This window comes from Vulpes vulpes, chromosome 5 (assembly GCF_048418805.1).
Source record: "Vulpes vulpes isolate BD-2025 chromosome 5, VulVul3, whole genome shotgun sequence".
Classification (NCBI taxonomy): domain Eukaryota; kingdom Metazoa; phylum Chordata; class Mammalia; order Carnivora; family Canidae; genus Vulpes; species Vulpes vulpes.
Window position 1 is genome coordinate 37,242,516 of NC_132784.1, and position 21,311 is coordinate 37,263,826.

Below are 21,311 nucleotides of genomic sequence, written 5' to 3' on the forward strand. Positions count from 1 at the left end.
GCTTTCATGCTGTAGAGCCAATAACATTCTGATATGTTTTTCCAACAAACAGGTCGTCATGGAGATGGAGGTTTTTGGCCAGTTGATACAAATTTGATTGATAGAAGCACTCTCAATGGTAAGTCTATCAATTAGCTTCTATTGGATTCATTATATTAATTAAATGGTTAATTCTAGAAAGTCTGAGGCAAATATTTTACTTACTAAACGTGTTAAGAGCCTCAGACCTAGAGTTTTAGTGACATAATAGAAATATAAAGTTATTAGCAAACCTGTAGCTTTAGCTAACCAGGAGATGATACCAGTGAGAGTCAACAAGTGCCCAAAACAGAGTCAGGAAAGCTTAAGCACAGAAAATTTTATAAATGATGCAGGGTTGTTAACAATATAATATCTATATTTTAAAGAGTTTTATGTATTTATAATGTTTCCAAAATTTCAATATTATGAGAGAGAGGTGATAGCTAAGATAGTTTCAACTAAACCCAATCGGTTTCCTAAATTGAAGTCATTGTGACCTTTTGCCTGGAGAGTTTACTCTTTAGAATCCTCTAGCACTTACTGCTAACTTTTTTTTTACACTCTCAAGATTAAACATTTATTTCTGCTCATTCTGATGGGTCATTCCCATGCTTTGGCACTGACCAGACAAAGGTAATATCTGAACTGTACTGAAGCAGCAGGGTGGTGCTGGAGCTGTCTTCTAGGATCTTGTCCTTCATTTTGCTGAAACAGAAACTATGGGAGAATGCAATGATATTAGCCAAACTCCCAAGGGACTGATGTATATATGATAAGTTCCTTTTATAGGTTTGTAAAAAATTTGTTGCAGTTGCTGTTGTTTGGTTTGGTTTACTATAAATATATTTCATATATTCAAAATACAAATATGAACACTTGTGTGCCCATCAGCAAAGTGAAGATATAAAATATTCAAAATACGGTTGAAATCTCTCATATGTCTCTGACTTATCACATGCTCTCCACCTTTTCCTGCATTCTTCCTTGATGTAACCAGGCTCCCAAATGTGGTGTTTACTATACAGATCTATATCCCTAAATGTTATATTGTTATTCATACTTATTACTTTATAGAAATGACATCATACAATATGTATCTTGTTGCAACTTGCATTCATCCTTAATTGTCTTTTTAAGACTTATCCATGTATTTACAAATATCTTTCATTTAACTTTACTGCTGTATAGTATCTTATTTTTTTTAAATAACACAATATATGTATATAATCACTTTAGAAGATTTTCATGAGAAATTTGATTACAGAAGAGATGAATATTCATTTGAATGGTCTCCTACTAAAAAAAATCCATATGGGAAGCCAAAATTGCTATCTAAAAGTCACTTGCTGGGTGAGAAATTAGAATATGGGAGTGTTATGTGGTTATTTCCTATTATAGGCTATGATAACCTAATGCATCTATTTTCTCGAAAAGGACACAGGTGTCTATGGAGTAGACCAGATGGTCCAGTTAAAGACTCAGTATCCCCTCCTCTGGCTGGTGGTGGACTCAGGAACATATTTTTACCTGCCGACTCTTCTTTTCTAATTGCCAGGCGTACCCTCCTCTGCTAATAATGCACTTTACTTAACCAGACAAGTATAATCTCTTACATTTAAGCTTCCGAAATATATTCCAATCAGAACTGACTTAGGTTATATCCAGAATGCTCCTTCCACATTACCGTAATCCTCACCACTTTGTATTCTCTTGTCCAAAGATCCTCTTCTCTCATTAAGTAACACTATGTCTCCTATAGGTTTTTGAGGTTTAGACACCTGCTCTAGCTAGTACCTACTTCTGGGGGTTTCCAGGCTCTCAGATTCACAAGGGACACTTTGGAGAGCTCACAGCAGGAAGATGAGAAGAGGGATGTGTTGGTACTGAAAGCAGACCAAGGGCATGCTCCTTAAATAGGTTTAGATAGTGGTAGTTCTCTTCCCAAAACTGTGCAAGTTATATCAACTCATCCTTTCGCTTCAGATTTTATCTTAAGTCTCAACAATATGCCAAACACACTTCATGCATCCAAGCAGTCCTTTAAAATATGCTACTAAGTCCTCACTTCATGCAGGGAGCTCACTCTGAGCTATGCACACAGATTGAAGACTAGCCCCCCACAGGAGCAACAAATGAAGAGGGAATATTACCCAGGTGGGTAAGGCAGAGAAATACACTCCTGGAAGATGCAAGAAAGTGAGAAAAACTCCAGGGATTTTTTTGGGAGGGTAAAGGAAGGTCATTGTTGAAATTGTGTGGGGGAAACAACACTGCAGTGTTTTTGGCCTTAGATAGCGAGGTTCTAGGTTTGGAGTCCATGCCAGGAACAAACATCCTCCCCTTTTGAATCATCCTGCAGAGCTGATTTTCAGATGCTGTTCTACAGAGAGTTTCAAATTGGAATTCATCCACGGCTAAGGACATGACTATCTGTACTGGCACAAAATGGTGTTTTATGAAGAGACAGAGCGCCAGGGAATTAAGAGAGAGTCAGAATGGATCATTGAGAAGGAGAAATTGTCCCTTCACCATTTCTACCGTCGACTAAGCTGTGGTCACGTGTGTTAAAGGTGGAGCAGGTGTAAGCCACAGACCTAGAACAATGTCTTCTCTTAAACAGCACACCCTAAAGAGCTCTAATTTTAGATAGAATCCCAAATTTGGCAACTCAAAATACAGGAGGCCTAGTAAAATTTGAATCATTTCTAATTGTCTCTAAATATGAGAGAGAGGAAAATATTGCAAAGAATTTCTATCTCAATGTGCATCGGCATCTCAAGATACATGTGTAAAGGCAACTAGAGATCATTGAAATTTAACTAAGCCTCCTATATTTTTCATTGCAAAATTAAATTTAAAATTTAATTTAAATTTTGAACTTAAATCCAGCAATCCTAATTGTGGATCGAGTTTAAAAGTTTGGTATTTTTTTTTAAGATTTTATTTATTTATTCATGAGAGACAGAGAGAGAGAAGCAGAGACACAGGCAGAGGGAGAAACAAGCTCCCTGCATGGAGCCTGATGCGGGACTCGATCCCAGGACCCCGGGATCACAACCTGAGTCAAAGGCTTAACCGCTGAGCCACCCAGGCATTCCTAGAAGTTTGGTATTAACTATTTGAACTTACCTTCAAAGTAAAGTGAGGTTTCTGAAAGGAAATCCCACACCAAATTGAACATTAACAGGGAAGCCAAGAACTTTACACATGGAGTCAGACCTCAGATAAAGAGAATGGCAGTGACAGTGATTGAGGGAAAAACATGTCAAAAAAAAAAAAAAAAAGCATGTCATTGTATTTCTTTTTAACATTTAAGATTCCTCATGAGAAAAATAATCGTAATTAAATTTAGTCTGATATACATTATCTCACCAGAGAAAGTCATAGAGATAAAATAGAAGAATGGCAGCCAGTGACTTTGAACCAGTTTAGATAGATTAATGCCATCACCCCTTCTCAATTTTCTGCATCACTTAATGACATTTTAGATATTTCATGTTAAATGAATGGGATGGACAAGGCACCTGAGTCGTTCCTACAATGCTTACTGGAATAACTAATAACAGGCTACTTGACTAATTAAGGTGAATTGATAACCTCTGAGAGACATGGATGGTGGAGGGAAAATGAATGAATAGAATATTTCCCATTCTATTTTGCTAACTGATAAATGATAGTAAATATGTAATTTGACTTTAACTTAGGTTATTATTTTTTTTAGCTTAGGTTATTACAAGCAAATCAGCTAAGGCATCTTGAAAAGCCCTACCTTCCCAATTAAAGTTCTGCTAATGTCTTAGGCCTTAAGAAGGGGTATAACTTCCAAGTCGATGTATAAATGAAGCTTGTCTGCTCAACTCCACCTTCCCTAGGCTACACCAAGAAAAGAATTTTAAAATCTGAGTTTTTGAACCTCATAACCAAGGAAAATTTCATACAGCTCCTCTTAGAGTCGCAGAGTTTCAAAGTTTTCCTATCTCTCCCTGCAATTCCTGGATTCATCCTTCAAAGAATTATAATAGAATAATGGCTTATTGTCAGGATACCTCAGGCTAGTTGCAAATAAATTTAGACCTCACTAATCACTTTCTTTTTTTTTTTTTAAGATTTTATTTATTTATTCTTGAAGACGTAGATTAAGAGAGGCAGAGACACAGGCAGAGGGAGAAGCAGGCTCCCTTCGGGGAGCCTGATGCGGGACTCAATCCCAGGACTCCAGGGTCACACCCTGGGCCGAAGGCAGATGCTCAACCGCTGAGCCCCCCAGGGATCTCCTCACTTACTTTCTCTTACAGGGCGCCACTGTCTTAAAAATGCACTCTTGGAATTCAAATAAAGAAAAACAAAGCTATAGTTCATGTTTACTCTTGTAGTTGGAGGCCCTTAATTAAGCTGAGGAAACCGAAGAGGCATCCTAAATAATTTTCTGATGGCAGGTAGTATCAAACCTATTATGTGCCCATATGCTAGTATTTTACTTTTATGGTTCATTCATTTTTATGGTCCACATTCTTAAAGCAGAAAAATCTTCAACTTCTGAAAATGTGATCTTGTGGTTTATATTTGTATGAATTAGAACAACAGTGGTGACAATTACTTCGTCCTGCTTTTCTCATAGGGGAAGATAAACCACCAATTTCTTTTTGTCGGTGGTTCTTCCTGTAATTTGTGAAATTAGTAATTTTGGCTAAGAGATCTACAATCCCTACACATATGTTGTTATATTGATCCCATCCTTTAAAAACCAAATTAAGTTTGATAGGTTCCAGTGTTCCAGACACATGATCTGCTCTCAGTTCCCTTACAAAGAAACAGGAGCTAACTCCTAGGATGCCTTGGTGAAATATTATTTAAAAAATCAACATTATTGGGACACCTGGGCGGCCAGGGGTTGAGCATCTGCCTTTGGCTCAGGTGGTGATCCCAGAGTCCTGAAATCGAATCCCACATTGGGTTCCCTGCGTGGAGCCTGCTTCTCCCTCTGCCTGTGTCTCTGCCTCTCTCTGTGTCTCTCATGAATAAATAAATAAAATCTTTTAAAAAATCAATATTATCAATTAATTTGTAAATATTCAGAGTCATATTAGGTGTTCTGTAAAACATGACTTACGCTGTGTGTTCAGGACAAAAGGTCATGATTTGCCTCTTACTTTTGAAAAATTTTGTTTTATTATTTTCAAACCTCTATAACATTTTGACTAATTTAAATGCAGTCTGCATTAAAGGTCTTCCAAATTTGCATGAAATGACCATTCTGAGGCTGGCAAGCTATTATAAGACATTGAACCAACACCTTAGTGTCAAAGGAAAAGTCCAGAAATAGAACTTCATGTTGTTTCCCTGATAGATAATTGGAGTGGTCCAGGTTCTCAAGGCCTAGTCTACAAGAGGCTCTGCCTACCTACTATCCCACTATTATTTATGGCAAATGATTTTAAAGATTCCAGACTAATCCCAACCCCAGGTTCTAGAATGACTTTGCTAGGGATTAGGAGTGTATGAATCAAGTCACTTAAAGTCTCAGAGTCTCAGTTTTTCATCTGAACATAGAAAGTGTTAAGCTAGATCAAGGTTTCTCAACCTCAGAACTATTGCCATTTGAGACTGGGTAATTCTTTGTTGTGGGGCCTGCCTAATGCAATATAGGATCCCTGACCTTCATACACTAGATGCCAGGAGTATTTCCCCTCTACCATGTTATAACAACCAAAATCGTCTCTAGACTTTGCCATAATTCCCCTGGGGAAGCAGAATCTCTCTCCAGTTAGAAACCACTGATCTAGATCACCATCCCCCAAAGATTGTTCCAAGGTAAATGGCTCCCTTGAGAAGCTCTGAGAAAAAAAAAAAAAAAAAGAGAGTGTTCCAATGTCAGGTATTAGGAACCTCGTTGGGCCACTCATGTCTCCCTGGCCAGATCCTCCCTTTACCCGAACACTAGAGGTATATTAGTCTTGAAAAAGCATCTCCACAGACTCTGTACTCTTGACGACCTTGTCCACTCCCACCTACGTGCTGGCTTCCAGATTTACTTTTCTAACACTTCCTAGCTGCTTCTTTATAATTTATCGTAAGATCTCAAACCTAACATAGTTAAGACCGAGCTCTTGTTATTCCCTCATTGGTCTTTCACCTTCTCCCTCACCTCAGACGTGGGACTATGGCTTAAGTCTGAACCTGACGCTTCCTCTTTTCCTCCCCCACTTGCAGTCTCCTTTGCTGTTTCACTTTCAGACTGTATTGTGTGTTTGTTTGCTTCATTTGGCCACCAACTCAGTTGAAGCTATCGCTGTCTCTTACTTGGAGAACGTCAACATTTTCTTACCTGGTGTCTCCGCTTCCACCACCAACCTCTTTCTTCCTGAAAGCCCTTAAGAGGTCTGTGATCATTCTGAAGATAACTGAATGTGATCCATAAGGTTCTTGAATGAACTGAGTCTTGCTTCTCTTTCCAGCCCCATTTTGTGCCACTTCCCTTTTGCTCCCAGCGTTCCAGACACATGATCTGCTCTCAGTTTGCTTATAAAGAAACAGGAGCTAACTTCTAGGATACCCCATGATTCTGCCTAAATGTTACTTCTCTAAGGAGGTCTTTCATTATGACCACCTTCCTCCTCCAAGGACTATTATGTTCTCAACTACATCTTTCTCTTGAACTATATTTTTTTAAAAAAATATGTTTTATTTATTTGAAAGAGAGAGATCATGAGCAGGGGAGAGGGGCAGAGGGAGGAGAAGCAGACTCCCAGCTGAGCAGGGATGTGGGGCTCAATCCCAGGACCCCAGGATCATGACCTAAGCTGAAGGCAGATGCTTAGCCGACTGAGATACCCAGGTTCCCTGAACTCTACTTTTTAAAATTACCAATTATAGTTGTAATCTTATATTTATTTGCTTCATGATTTGTTTAGTAAGTCTTTCTTTCAGTAAGCTGTAAGCTCCATGATGCCAACAATCATGCCTCTCTTTGAGAGGTGTGTGGAGGTGGGAGCAATCACAATATTCTAATTTGATTGATACTTACCTAGTTATATTCCTAGGACGAGACCAACCTACCTTGCCACCTGCTCCTTCTCTGCCACCATCCCACAATATTCTAATTTGGAAACTGTTCTCAAACCACACGATATACAAGAAGACAGTGACATGGAAATTAGTATGAAACAATATCAGCATGGCCCAATAAATACTTTCTAATGGTTTCATAGCCTGGCTATTGTTCCCTCTCTGCTCTTCCAGAAAAACAGCTCAGAAATGGAGCTTTCACACCTCCCTTCAAACAGTTGTGGGTTGGTCCCAGGTGAGAAGTAACCTGACATTCTATTCAGCTCACAATGATCCAGACAAGGTACCTGTTTTAGGAATGGAAAAGATGAGTCATTTAATATATATTGGGTTTTTTTTATCCTTCTCTGGTCTAACCAGTTGGGCAGACTTATGGCTATATCACAACTGTAGGTTTGAATCCTTTCGTGAATTTTCTCCCTCCAGATTTACTGAGGTGTAATAGACATACAATATTGTCTAACTTTAAGGTGTACAATGTATTAATTTGATACACTTATATATCTCAAGACAATCAACATCATAGCCTTAGCTGACACCCTCATCATATCTCATAATTACCATTTTTAATGGAAAAAATTAATATCTACACTCTGAGCAACTTTCAAGTACATAGTACACTATTATTAACTATAATCACCATGATGTACATTGTAACCCCAGAATTTATTCAACTAGTAACTGGAAATTTACACCCTTTGGCCAACATCTCCCCATTTCTCCCAACTTCCAGTCTTGGCAACCACCATTTGACTTTCTGTTTCTATGAGTTTGGCTTTTTCAGATTCCACATATAAGCGATATCATAGAGCATTTGTCCTTCTTGGTCTGATTTATTTCATTAGCATACCGCCCTCAAGGTCCATCCATGTTTTGATCACAGCATCGTATCACCAGCACCTAACTGGATCTTCAATATATTTTTCTAGAATAATTGGATATATTCTTTACCATTCCTGCCCTATCTTTCCTGGCAATTCACAGTTCACATTAGCATGTTCAAAATTCTGAGATTTGAGAAAAGAAATATGTTTTCCAACTTAATTGACCAGGGAACTCCCTCCCCACCCCATAATGCTGATTAATATTTCATTGTAGGGAACATTGGGCTAGATTATCTGTGAAATTTCTTCCAGTTGATTGACTATATAGTACCTTATTTCCGCAGGAAATGCTTTGAAATATTCAGTGCCATAGGAATTTCTGTTCAAATTCAAAGACCTGTAAAATTATTGAGACATATGTTGAGCTCAAAGTGTTCTAATAACAAAACTGTTATCAGAAAAGACTGCAATTGTAGGAAAGAAGTCCAGTCCCCAAGCAGTCATTGGATCTGTTCTCTCCCAAGTACTATAAAAATTAAAGACATTATTATTTCACAAAACCAATTTTCCAATTATTACGAAGACTTTAGGCACATCTGATTATGAAATATTTGTTTTTATTTAATTTAGTAGAGAAAGGTTGAAACCTTTTATAATAATCAAACATCATGAAAATAAAAAATGTGCCTGTGTGACTTTTAAAAATTTAATTCTCTCCTTACTGATTTTAATGAAACACATCTAGATCTTTGATTACTCAGACACTGGATACCCAAGCTATTATAGTAACACCAGGAAAAGATGCATTAAGACAATATATTTTTTGTTAATTTTAAAAGATCACATAGAATGAATTATGTTGAATGACATCATAATGTCTATTGAGTGCCAACTCTGTGCCAGGGCCTGTGGCCGGTGTGTTATGTTCTTTATCTCATGAAATAATCACAGTGTTCTAGAGAATATTTGCAAATCTCTGAATTACATCATTGGCTTCCCCTCTGAAGCCCAATAGAGTGTCATCTTGCCTCTTCTGGAGTCCGGCTGTCGTTCAGAACTCTTAACCTTTTGGAGCAATCTTATGATGTGCTCAGATATAGGGCTGATTGTCATTTCTCGCAAATTCTGCATTTGGGAATTCACCTACTTCTAAAATCTATTTTTACATACCAAAATCAGTAACTGTGGTGCTTTTATGGTCATTTGTGGACATGTGCAGAGCAGCCAAAAATTCAGTTCTGCTTTATTGTTTCGGCACTCACAGTGCAAAGGAGTTGGACTTTCTACAGTATATTTAGTGCCACTTTTTCACATTTTTGTTGGTTTTTGGTGGCAATGTCAGCGTTTAAAGTGGCCTTTAAATGTAGTGAAGTGCTGCTTAGTGTTCTACATGCAAAAGGCTGTGTGATGTATGTCATGGAGAAAATGTGTGTGTTAATTGAACTGCACTCAAGCTTGTGTTGTAATATTGTTGACTGTGAGTTCAGTGTTAATGATGAACATTATATATTAAATAAAGCATCTTTAAACAGAAATACACATTAAACAAGGTCATATATTGACTGATAAAAACGTTGTCACCAGAAGCTCCCAGGAACCTAACACTGAATTGCCTCCAGAAGCAATTCTTAATATTCCTTAATTCCGTGTTTACAGCAACTTTACAGAACAAATTGCTACAAATAATGAGGGTCAGCTACATCAAAAGATCCATTCCACTTGACTTTCTGAACTGCTCATTTGATGTCAAATATTCTGATTATTCAAGCCTTTGAATTGAGATTGGAAAATTAATGAAAGACCTTCAATAGCAAGTTTTAAACTGATAGGAATTTTTATGAGGAAGTCATAAAGGCCTGGAATCAAAGTTTTATAATGGGAGTCCTCATGATCTCTAACTTTCTGAGGCAATGGCATCAGTATAATCTCTCTACTGTTCAGCAGAGTCCAAAATCATTACTTTCTGAGTTGAAATTGATATCTTTCTGGATGGGAAGGAAAGAAAAAAGAGTGGAAATTTGAAGAATTCTAGTTTATAAGGTTTTAAAAATGCTCTTAGGGTGTACTGCTCTGTGTGACTCAAAGTAAGTTGGTCAGAAATGGTGAACTGTTAAGTCTAAGTCTTGCTAATAAAAATCCATGATATCTCCAACTATCTTCTTTGTCAGTGCTCACATAAAAGGTTAATTTATTCCAATCAATTAATTTGTTAAGCACAGAAAGGGCATATTGAGATACTACTGTAAAATGACTTTTTAAATTGTAAGTAAAACTCTGCTACAGAAAGTTCTGACCTTTCATTACTTGCCTCATTCCTCTGTAGTAAATGTAAAATTACGTCAAGGAAATCTTATTTCTTTCACTTAGAAGCAGAATCTTTTAACAGAAAGTGCTATTTAAATACTTTTGATGAGTTCCTCCCCCGAGATTCAAGCTTTGTTAGAAGTGCTTAATATTTTTCCAATATTAATGAATCAGCAATACCTTAAATTTAGGTGACTATTGTTTCAAAAAAGCAGTGATTCTTAGATAACTGTCAAAAGATAGTGTTTTGATTTTGAAGCAAGAACCGGGTTATTATATTCATTTGTGAGAAGTTAATTTTTGACATTCAGCATATTTCTAACAATTTTGCAGTTTGGAAGCCTACACCAGAAGTGTCCCAAATGGTATGGCAGGTTATTAATTTAGGCAACATCTTATGTAACGTTTCAGTAGTATAATGATAGAAGTGCCTACTTTCCGTCAGGTGCTAAAAGGGTCATTTTGTATGTGTTTTCTCTAATTTTGACGATAGCTATATAAAAGAGGTATTACTATAAGTATTATTATTTCCATTTTATAAACAAAAACACTTAAGGTCAAAAAGGCCCAAATATTTCACTCAGAAGGTATAGAAAGCTAATATAGCTTGTTAAAGAAGCACCTTCAAAGCTTAGGTCTGGAAAACAACCAAACTCATTGCTTCTGTTACTTTTTAAACTAGCTGATAAATAAAATAAGCTAATGTTTACTTTTTAGAACACTACGACTTCTAACAAATAACGTGATGTATATAGAACATAGTGTTTCTAATTGATCACTGAGGACTTAAGAAAGCAATTTAAGGTGTCGTTACATAAGCAAATTATAAAAAATGTCTTATTAGTCTGTTATTTTGACCTAGATATTGTTGACGCTGAGGTACTATTGGAACACTGCAGAACATTTATATCAGGACTTCATGACACTCTTATAAACCCAGTGATTGGCTTTTAAGTGGGATCATACACTCTTACCAGTTTGAAAATTAAAGGCGCCTTTTAGGTAGCTTCTTAAAAAAAAAAAAAGGAAATAAATTGTGAGTGATTGCTGTCAAATAGTTTGTCTTTCACACCATCGAATAAATAGTATTTTCATAAAGACTACCTCATTCAGGGGAGCCCAGGATGGCAGGTGAGGGTCCAGGCGTGGGGGAAGGTGTATAGAGTAGTCCTAGGCAGGCATTACTGAGGTGGCTTCCTGTGATTCTCATCACCTTGGGATACTCATAGCACAAAGTAGCCTTCTTCCTCTTCCCCCTACTTTCTGCTCAGTATGGTAGGCTAATTCTTAAAAAGAGAGAGCTAAATTGAGAGAGAGAGAGAGAGATAGTTCACATACCGTAAATTCACCCCCTGAGAGTGCACTAGTCAGTGGTCTTTGCACATCCACAAGGTTGTGCAACGGGCATCACTCTCTCATTCCCAAACATTTCCGCCATCCCCAAGGTAACCCTATACCCATTCACAGTCCTTCCCATTCACTCCTCCCATCCACTGGCAAACACTAATCTACTTTCTGTCCATAGATTTGCCTATTCTGGACATTTCATGTGAGTGGAACCATACAATATTGACCTTTTGTGTCTGGCTTCTTTCACTTAGAATAACGTTTTTAAGGCACATGAGTATTTTACTGTGTATCAGTTCCTGGTTCCTTATCATGGCTGGGTAATACTCCACTGTATGGAAGTACCACATTTTGTTTATCCATTCTTCGGTCAATGGACATTCGGGTTGTTTCCACTTTTGGCTATTCTAAGTAAAGCTGCTATGAATGTTTCTGTACAAGATTTTGTGTGGGCATAAATTTTGTTTATCTTAGGTAGATAACTTCCATCTTTCCTCTCATTTTTCATTGCTTTTTTTCCCCAGCTTCAGGAATGCCCAGAACATTAGGAACTTTCACGTCTTCAACAGCTTGATAAACACCAAGCTGTTCACATCTCCCTAAATCTGATCTCCATTTGCCTGTCTTTTCCCAGAGCCACCCATTGGCCAGATGCACCCCCCACATGGCAGTGTCACTCCTCAGAAGAACAGCAACCTGCTTGTGATCATTGTGATCACCGTCGGCGTCATCACAGTGCTGGTGGTAGTGATCGTGGCTGTGATTTGCACCCGGCGCTCTTCAGCCCAGCAGAGAAAGTAGGTAACAGCTGGTTCCTAAGAGGAGAGAGGTCACTATTTGCTCTATCACCTTCTTGAGTTATATTTTTGACAGGTCTCTTCCTGTGTTCTTTCACAATTCACCATATATTCTTTATCCTCTGACCTGAGCAAAACCTCGCCTTTTGTTGATTCCAGGCCCGTACCTTGAGTGGGTGAGGGCCGGACTTGCAGACTTAATAATAGAATGCACCTGGAGACCCACTTGGCATTTCTGCTTGATTTTACTTCTCTGAGCCAGATTCTTCCTTCCAGTGGGTACAGGTGTTACCTCAGCAACATTTAGAGACTGGACTTCCTCAGGTTCGAATTCACGGCCCTCTCCAGAGCTACATGTCAAATGTTGGAGATGTGTGTTCCTCGAAAAGTATTTCCCCATTCTGGCCAGGAGGACTGTAGGCATTGAATCAATGTTTGTTGCATGAATGACTACCAAATTCAGTGTAGTTACAATGCTGAGGAGTGTTTAGTTTGGAGATAGTAGTTAGAAGAGAAATTCTAGAAATTCCTGGCTGTGATTGATACTCAGAAATTAAACTTTCTGAGGGGTTTAAAAATGTTTTAATATTATGCAGTTCTAGGTGATAGCACATGCAGAGGACGATACATCAAAGTTTAGAATGGGAAGATGGTTTTAATTCAACTTATCCCCTTCCAGCAACATCCATAACCAGCATATTAACCTTGTGTCAACCGGTTGTGGGAATCAGCAATAATCTCCTGGTTTTTCTCTGCCTTTCTAGCACTTTTCAAATCTTGCCTGATATGTCCCTTTCAGCTGTACTTTCTCACTGAATTGGCTATAATAAGCTCTTCCCTTGATTCATTTTTTCCCCTTTGGCCTCAGGCATGGCGCCAGCTCTGAAAGCCTGAGGCATGGGCCTATAGATGGTTGGTTTGACAACTATATGCTACACATAGTGTCAGAGGAAGATTCTCTAACAAATAATTGTTCCTATTCCCTTGCTAATATCTTAGTTTCTCTCTCCTTAAAAACCCTATGACCTGTTTGTTGATCTGTATTGGATCTTCCAACCTTCTGAAGTGTTTAGAAATAGGATACAGAAAGATGTACAAACTGAAGAAAGCGGCATAGGAGTGTAGATGCAGTCTTTGCATTTAATTTATTTATATGGCAGGGCAAATTTTATATCTGGCTGCATTGATGAGACTGGCCTGTCTTCAAGCTGATGCCAGCTGGTGGGCTGATCCATTGTGCTTAACAAGAACCCAGGCCGACTGAGCTTAGCTGACTCTCATTCTGGGAAGTCATAATTACCCACAGAACTTAATTACCCACTTCTTCCAACTTAGTGAGGCTCTGGAGGGAGAGGAACTGTAACTGAGTAAGGCATCGAACAGCCTCTCGGTCGGGCCATCCCAGGAAAGGGGCTGTGCAAACACAGAATGTAGAATGCTGGTGAGCCAGGGCTCTGAAGCAGAGTCACGAAGATTCGCATAAATGGAAGTAGGGAAGGCATCAAAACCAAACTTGGCCTATTTCATCGATGGCTTTAAAGACACGGATGCATTCACTAAACTAAGTTTAATTAACTAAACCATCTGTGTGTAGCAGGGTGTTTTGTTTGTTCCATTTTCATCCTTGTGAGATAATGTTGGAGGGTATTTAGTGACCTGACGAACTGGATTCCTGGGCATGTTGTGTCCTCATAGAGAAAATGCCAGTCTTCTCAAAATGCAAAAGTGGGATTTGATGCTATCTTGAGAAACTCCTAAATTGTCTTAAATCCCACGCTAAGCAATTTGTGAAGAGCTTGACGTTTTTATTTAAAAAGAGTAGAGGCTGAGACCTGGGTCTGACTCGTTTTTAAAATCAGGAAATGAATGAAAGAATAAATCACTCCATGAATGATTGGAAACCAAAGACAGTGAATTTATACCTTCATAGTGGTGCTGCCACTTTGATTTTTCCTCAGCCTTCACCCAAAGTCCCTTCATATTTACTTGGCATATTCTCACAATTTTGTTTCATATATCTTTCTCCTACAACAGACCCATGGGCGTTCATCTCGGTCTCTTTGTTTGTATATGTTAACAGAGGAAAAAAAGAAAAAAAATTTCTCCTTCAAGATATTCCTGAGTTTTAATTTAGCTTTTCCTGATTTCACTGAGGATCCTTCCTCCTGATACCACTACCACTGAGTCTTTTTGAATGAATTAAGTGATGCAGGTGAAAGCAAAATCAATTCCAATCTGAGGCAGAAATAATGCCCCTTACGGAACTCTCAGAAAAATGAGAGTTTAATGTAATTAATAAAGTGAAATAGGAAACATATTCATGGGCTTTCTTCAATATCTCTTTATCTGTTGGTGCTATAGAATGTAAATTGTCTTTGTGTTTCAGTGGGGCTCTTGAATTACATCCAGTGGATTTGAAACATATTTTTGTGTACTGTTGGTAACACTTTATTCAAGTTAGTACCCACACATTTTATTCTATTTTATCATATTTATATTTATTTAATAAGGATGTGGTTATCTAAAAAAAAAAAATGTGGTTATCTGATTGATTAACACCCCACTTGGTAAGATTTTATTTTTACAATGTAAAATCACTAACAAGTTAGAACCCAAGTTCTAGTTCTGATTCTCCACTTCTAGAATTAAATTAGTGGTGTTTAATTAAGCCTAAAGGAAGGCCTAATCCCTGAATGTCAGTTTCCTCAAATGAGAAATAGGGCTAAATACTTTATCATCTTTCTATCTTAAAACACTGAAATTCCCCATGGAGTACTATAACTCATGTGGTAGCACTTAGCTTCAAATTAATATGAAATAAAAATAAATTTGCCTTTCTTTTTAGTTATTAATTTATTTTTTAGTACTTTGAAGAGAATCCCCTTACATATTTTGAATTAGTGAAATTATAGTAGAATATCATAATATAGGGAAAATATGCTGATGAAGTCTTAAATTATAGGGGTTCTGTACCTTTTAGGAAAGTAATAACATTTTCCTAGCCCAAATATAGAACATGTATCATGATAAGTTAGAATGTATCTGTAGATACTAACGACAAACTATTTAACATTGAAAATATCCTGGAAATCTAGAACACATGGTTATCACATTTCTAAAGCAGTTACCTGGGTAGATAATCAACATGTCTGAATTCATTAAATTTAAATATGTGAATAAAACTCAAAGTTCACATGATAGAGTCACCAGTTGACTAAGCCTCTTATTTGATTTTAAAAGTATATGACAAAATAAATTAATTAATTAAAAATAAATAAATAAATAAATAAGGCAAGTTTTAAATATTAGTCCATATTCAAATTTTGACAAAAATAATTATCTTCCGTACTGACAATCAAATGTTTAAACTCTTAAATCTATTGTAGTTTAGGTTACTTTCACTCATTTTCAGATTTTTAACATTTTTTTAAACATTTTTATTGTTTTTCAGTATTCCATAGAGGCAACCCCTTAGATCTTCAATATACCTTAATTCCACCACAGAAAATGCAGGTTTATTTGAATTTCTAGGATACATGTTCCTTGGGATTCCAATACAAGCTTTTTGTTTTTGTGGTTGTTGTTGTTCTTTTGTTTATTTTTGCTTTTAATAGCAGTTCGGAGAATAAAAATAATCAATATAGAGAATTAGGAAGCTGGAAACCTTTGGGAAAGATTTGCAAGGAAGAAGTAGGGCAGGTACTTATTATACATCCCAATAGATTTTTTCCTGGTTACCTTGAATCATTCTTCACACTCCGTTCAGGGCTTCTTCCTTTCTGAGGACTTCTGTAAAGTCTCAGTGAAGCAAACTGCCCTTGCTTCAACCTCCTGTCAGATCTTGGGTGCTTTCTATCTGACCAGGAAAATTAGTACAGAGCTATTTGCCTCCTATGAACAACTTGAGCAGAGGATGCCTTGAGCAGAAAGGGATTTAATAATTTATTACAATGTGGCAAAATAATCTATGAGATGAGAGTAGTATTTTAGAACTTCAAAGGGCAGGGTCTTGAATAAAATGGTTACTAACCCAGTGTTGGTGTTTATACCTTCACATCCCAAGCATATTAATTAAAAGTGAAAAGGAAGCAAACTTCTCTTATAGCAATAGGTTAGGTGCAAAGTAAGAAACAGAGAGGCCAATAAAGAATCAGAGAATCTTGCAAAAAATCCTTCCAAGGTGATAATGAAAAATTCTTATTATTTAATTCAGGTAATTAATATGTGCTTAGGATGGGATCTGCATGATACAAAGTAACAAATCTGATTAATGTTAACTCAGGAGCTAAAGATTTTTCTACAATTTCTCACAACTTCTAGGTAGTATTAAAAATGTTTCTGTTGGCGCTAAGGCCTCCTATGATTTGGTCCCTTTACTTTTTCAGCTTTTACCAACTGCCAGTTCCAGGGCCTGCTCCTTACTCCAACAATGCAGAAATTCACAGTAGCCATGCCATTTTTCACTCATTTATCAAGCTCCCATTGTCTCACCTGTATTTGCATTTCTAGTGCTTAGCAAATTTCTTGACACACACTCAGTATTCAGTAAATGTTCAATGAATAAGTGTTCTAAGACAATGGGTGATGTTGGACAAGTGAAAGAGACAGAATTTGCTCCAGTATCACTGGAGGAAACCAATTCCCACTTTGGGAGCCTCTGGCCAGTTCAGGAAGACAGGCAGTAATCAGTGCAAGGTGAATGGTAAAGAAAGAGACAAGGAAAGGGACTTCGATATGCTCAGATTACACTGACCTAACATGGTCAGGAAGACTTCCTGAAGAACAGAGGCTTGAAGAAAATCTTTAAGAGTAAGTAGTTTGTAAGTAAACTGGTTTGTGAAGGCGTTCTGGGCAAAGTACGATGAGATAGTTGGAGGGGGGGAATAGAGAAACAGAGAGAGATTAACAAAAGAGAGAGAAAAAGAGAGATAGAACAAAAATCACCAGCACTTGATTATGGTGTGAGAGTCTTTATGAAAAAATTCACGGCGTAGGAAGAGACCTTCCATCCCACAGCTGGTTTTGGAAGCTGAAGGATTACTGATACCTGTGAGAAAAGATGCATGTAGGAAGGGATAAACATGTGACATATTCCCAATCTAATACAAAAGCTAAGTTTAACATAAAAACAAACAAAACCAAATTCACTATGACAGTGTTTCTCAAACTTAAGAATCCTATCCTATTTCCCTTGAGGGCTGTTAAAACACAGACTATTGGGCCTGTACCTCTCACAACGCCCTCCCCCACCCCCCCCCCCACACACATATACGTGTGCAAGTTTCTGATCTGGGGTGGAGACTGAGAACATGCATTTCTAACAGATTCTCAGGAGATGCTGATGCTGGGACCGTATTTCAGGATCCATTGCATTGGATTCATCTGCACACAGATTTTAAAGATTCCATTGGTGAGACAGAGGAACTAGGGAACCACAGTGGGCAGCAGTCATTATGTCAGAGAACCAGCAGATGGACAGAAGGCTGAGATGACAATGTTCCTGCAGGTTTTAAGACAAATTTCAGGCAATTTAGTTATGAGCAGATGTCAGTTTTATTACAAACCTGCTACATGGTCAGCTAGTCTACCACCAGCAGGGAAGGGAGGCCTCTCCAAGGTCAAAGATTTATCTCTTGATAAGAGACATTATAGAAAACAAAAGCAGTTAGTAGACAGTTATTTGTAGAATATATACAAAAAGAAAATAAAGTTTGTTTAGAATCTTTAGATTCTTGACTGACACATTACTGGATGAGTAGCTTCTCAGAAAAAGTCTTGATCTGATTAAAATCCATCATAAAAATGTAGATGCATTTTATCAGAAATGATAATTTTTTTTCCCGTATAGAGGTTATAAGTCACAACATACAAAAATTCTCTACCTCAGTCAGATGGAATTTTTTTTTAATAAGACACATCTGGTACTGAGGTTATGGGGGCTGATGAATGAATGAATGAGTTATGTGTGTAAACAAGAGGAAACCAGAATTCATAATTTATTTTTTAGTTTCAGAAATTATTTGACATATTTTCCCCCACAGGCTATTTAAATGTTGAGTTATTATGAAAAGGTTGACTTTCTTATCCTGGATTTGGGAACTGGAACGTCTCTCTAGGCAGTCTTGTAGGCACTGGGTTTAAAAAGTTATTTAGCATTTTGATTTGTTAGAAAGATAACAGGGTGAAATCTCCAAGTGCAAAAATGACATTAAATTGTTCTATGAAGTTACCAGGGGTAGCTTACCTAGAGAGCTGCGCGTGACTTGCAGATTGCTTCCTGTGCGCAGGTGAAGTGTAAGGAAATGAATTCAGGGAACGGATGGTTGGCACACAGTTATTATTTTAGACACAGGAAAATGGTCTAAGGGTTTTTACAGACCATTGTCCAGAGGCAGTGTGAGACCCCTGCCAGAAAGTCAGCAAAATGTAGGTAGTTATAGGGAAAACATTAGAACCAAAAATATTATTTCTCTACTAAGCTACTCAACAAATATCAAGTCTGGCATTCCTTGTCTCCAATCCTTATCAGCATGCTTCAAAAAAGACCAAAAAATGTATAAAACAGTCAAAACTAAGCAAGTCACACCACTAAACCTTTATTAATTGCCCAATGTGAGTAAAGGTCTTTCAGCATTGGAAGATAAAGCCACTCTCCATGGCCTTGTACGAGTCACAAAGAGTGTTCACTGAAGTGGCTTGTTTGAACCATTTAGCCCCCGTAATACAGTTATCCTCATAAACTATAAGTTTCAAGTGAAGAAGTAAAAGGGAGTTACTTCTCTGGGGTTCTATCAGAGGTTATATTTTAACTATCTGAATTCTGTCTTAGAAGAGACATTATTACCCTAAACAAATAGAAGCTACAAGTGGAGATTTTTTAAGATGTAGAACCGTAAAGCAGAGGCTGAAAACTTTCTAAAAGGGGGCAAATAGTAAATATTTGAGGCTTCGTGAGACATGTGGGACATACAGTCTCTGTTACAACTACTCAACACTCTGCACTGTGAAAACAAATGAGCTCAGTAGGATTCCAATAAGATTTTATTTACAAAATCAGTCTGTGGGTGGATCTGGTCTACAGGCCATAGTTTACTGACCCTTACTGCCCAGAATGGCTGGCATTGAGTGCCATGCCTACTTTACTTAGCATGTAGGGAACATTTGTATCTCACTAGCCCCCAAAAGAGACTACCCCTGAAAAAATGAATTTATGATTGCAAAATTCTTATTGAGGGAAATAGGAGACATTTGAAGCATCCCTCTAAACTGTGTTCTTCTCTCTTCAAAGGATGGGTCTTAACTGTGTTTGCATCCAGATACTTAGTGACTCCAAGGCACAAGTGCTTTATTCTCCTTAGAATGTCCTCATGCTGCCTTTTGTCTCCAAATAGCACATTAAATTGTGCAGCTGAGCTATAGACTTTCTTCTAAACACTAATCTTGGCTGGCACAAATTCTGGGCTTTTGTATTTCTATTTGCCCTTTCAGAGTAGCTCCTTCATTTATCTCCTAAGCAGATGTTGCCGTCAAGTACCTTATGACTAGCTCTGAAGATTGGCATATGGCTCCATATAACCCACTGTCACCTTGTGTGAGAATTTGTAGCCGGTGAAGCTAGAGTCAGGCACTCTCTGGCAGGCAGCCAGGGCCTTGGGGATTCAGCACCACTGCTCCTATAATGTGGTGAAGCTCCGGGGGAGAGGACAAAAGGCAGCCAAGACATGCCTGCCAATTCTTGGATTTCATGGGTTTCCCCCTGGGAGCGCTCTTGTGTCCTTTCCTGCTTCTAACTTGAATTGACTGAGAAAAGAGAGGAAGGACCGTTGAATGGAGGCACTCACCTTCACCTTCTAATTTTTTGTTCCATAGGAAACGGGCCACTCACAGTGTTGGCAAGAGGAAGGGCAGCCAGAAGGACCTCAGGCCTCCTGATCTTTGGATACATCATGAAGAAATGGAGATGAAAAATATTGAGAAGCCATCGGGTACTGACCCTACAGGAAGGGACTCTCCCATCCAAAGTTGCCAAGATCTCACACCAGTCAGCCACAGCCAGTCAGAAACTCAACTAGGGAGCAAAAGCACCTCTCATTCAGGTAACTCTCTCCTCTTGGGCATCAGGACAACCCCCCCCCAATTCTGAATTCCAAAAAGGACATCCCCACTCCCTCTCTGATGGAGGCATCCTTCCTTTCAATCTGCGGGTCACTTATCAGCAGTTAAAATAATCTGATGTAAATTTGGTTGAGTAACTAGTTTCTTTTCCATCATCCTATTACCTGCCTTTTATCATTGAAATGCTTTTTAAAACTTGCAGGCGGTAACAGGTGGTACGCTTGGGAAATACTGAAATGTAAAAGCCAAATTAATTTATTGCTTTTTGTTAAATCTTGAATGAAAGTCTTATCAAATGCTATTTGAGGGATCCCTGGGTGGCGCAGTGGTTTGGCGCCTGCCTTTGGCCCAGGGCGCGATCCTGGAGACCCAGATCGAATCCCACGTCGGGCTCCCGGTGCATGGAGCCTGCTTCTCCCTCTGCCTGTGTCTCTGCCTCTCTCTCTCTCTCTCTCTCTGTGATGACTATCATAAATAAATAAAAAAAATTTAAAAAAAGAACTCAAAAAATGCTATTTGAAATTATTTGTACATTTTTAAATTCCTTGTGTCTATGGATAATTGTAAGTTGATTTTTAAATTCACTCTGTTTCTTGCGTTAAACAAAATCACGTTAGGGACACGTGACTTATGAAAATATTGACTCTTCTGTTACTTTGGCCTTGATTGCTGTGAACATCAACTTTTATCCCCATGCAATCACATTATATGATCACTAGCCTAGTTTGGTGGAGTCTATGTGCAGGCTCTGTTGATACGCAAAGTGATCAGAAGCAGAAAGCCTACCATTTGATGAATAGTTGCAGAACAAGCCATGTCCAGGAATAACTAAGAAATC

General features: G+C 38.0%; 1 protein-coding gene across 4 annotated transcripts in view; it reads left to right on the forward strand.

The window, feature by feature from the left end:
- DCC (DCC netrin 1 receptor) overlaps positions 1-21,311 on the forward strand; it is a 1,087,624-nt gene that overhangs the window by 1,006,511 nt on the left and 59,802 nt on the right. For all 4 annotated transcript variants that reach the window (XM_025997616.2, XM_072757871.1, XM_072757870.1 and 1 more), the window contains exons 22-24: positions 53-118; positions 12,196-12,358; positions 20,228-20,454. In XM_025997616.2, the coding sequence (XP_025853401.1) occupies positions 53-118; positions 12,196-12,358; positions 20,228-20,454 (456 nt within the window). The remainder of the gene's footprint in view (positions 1-52; positions 119-12,195; positions 12,359-20,227; positions 20,455-21,311) is intronic.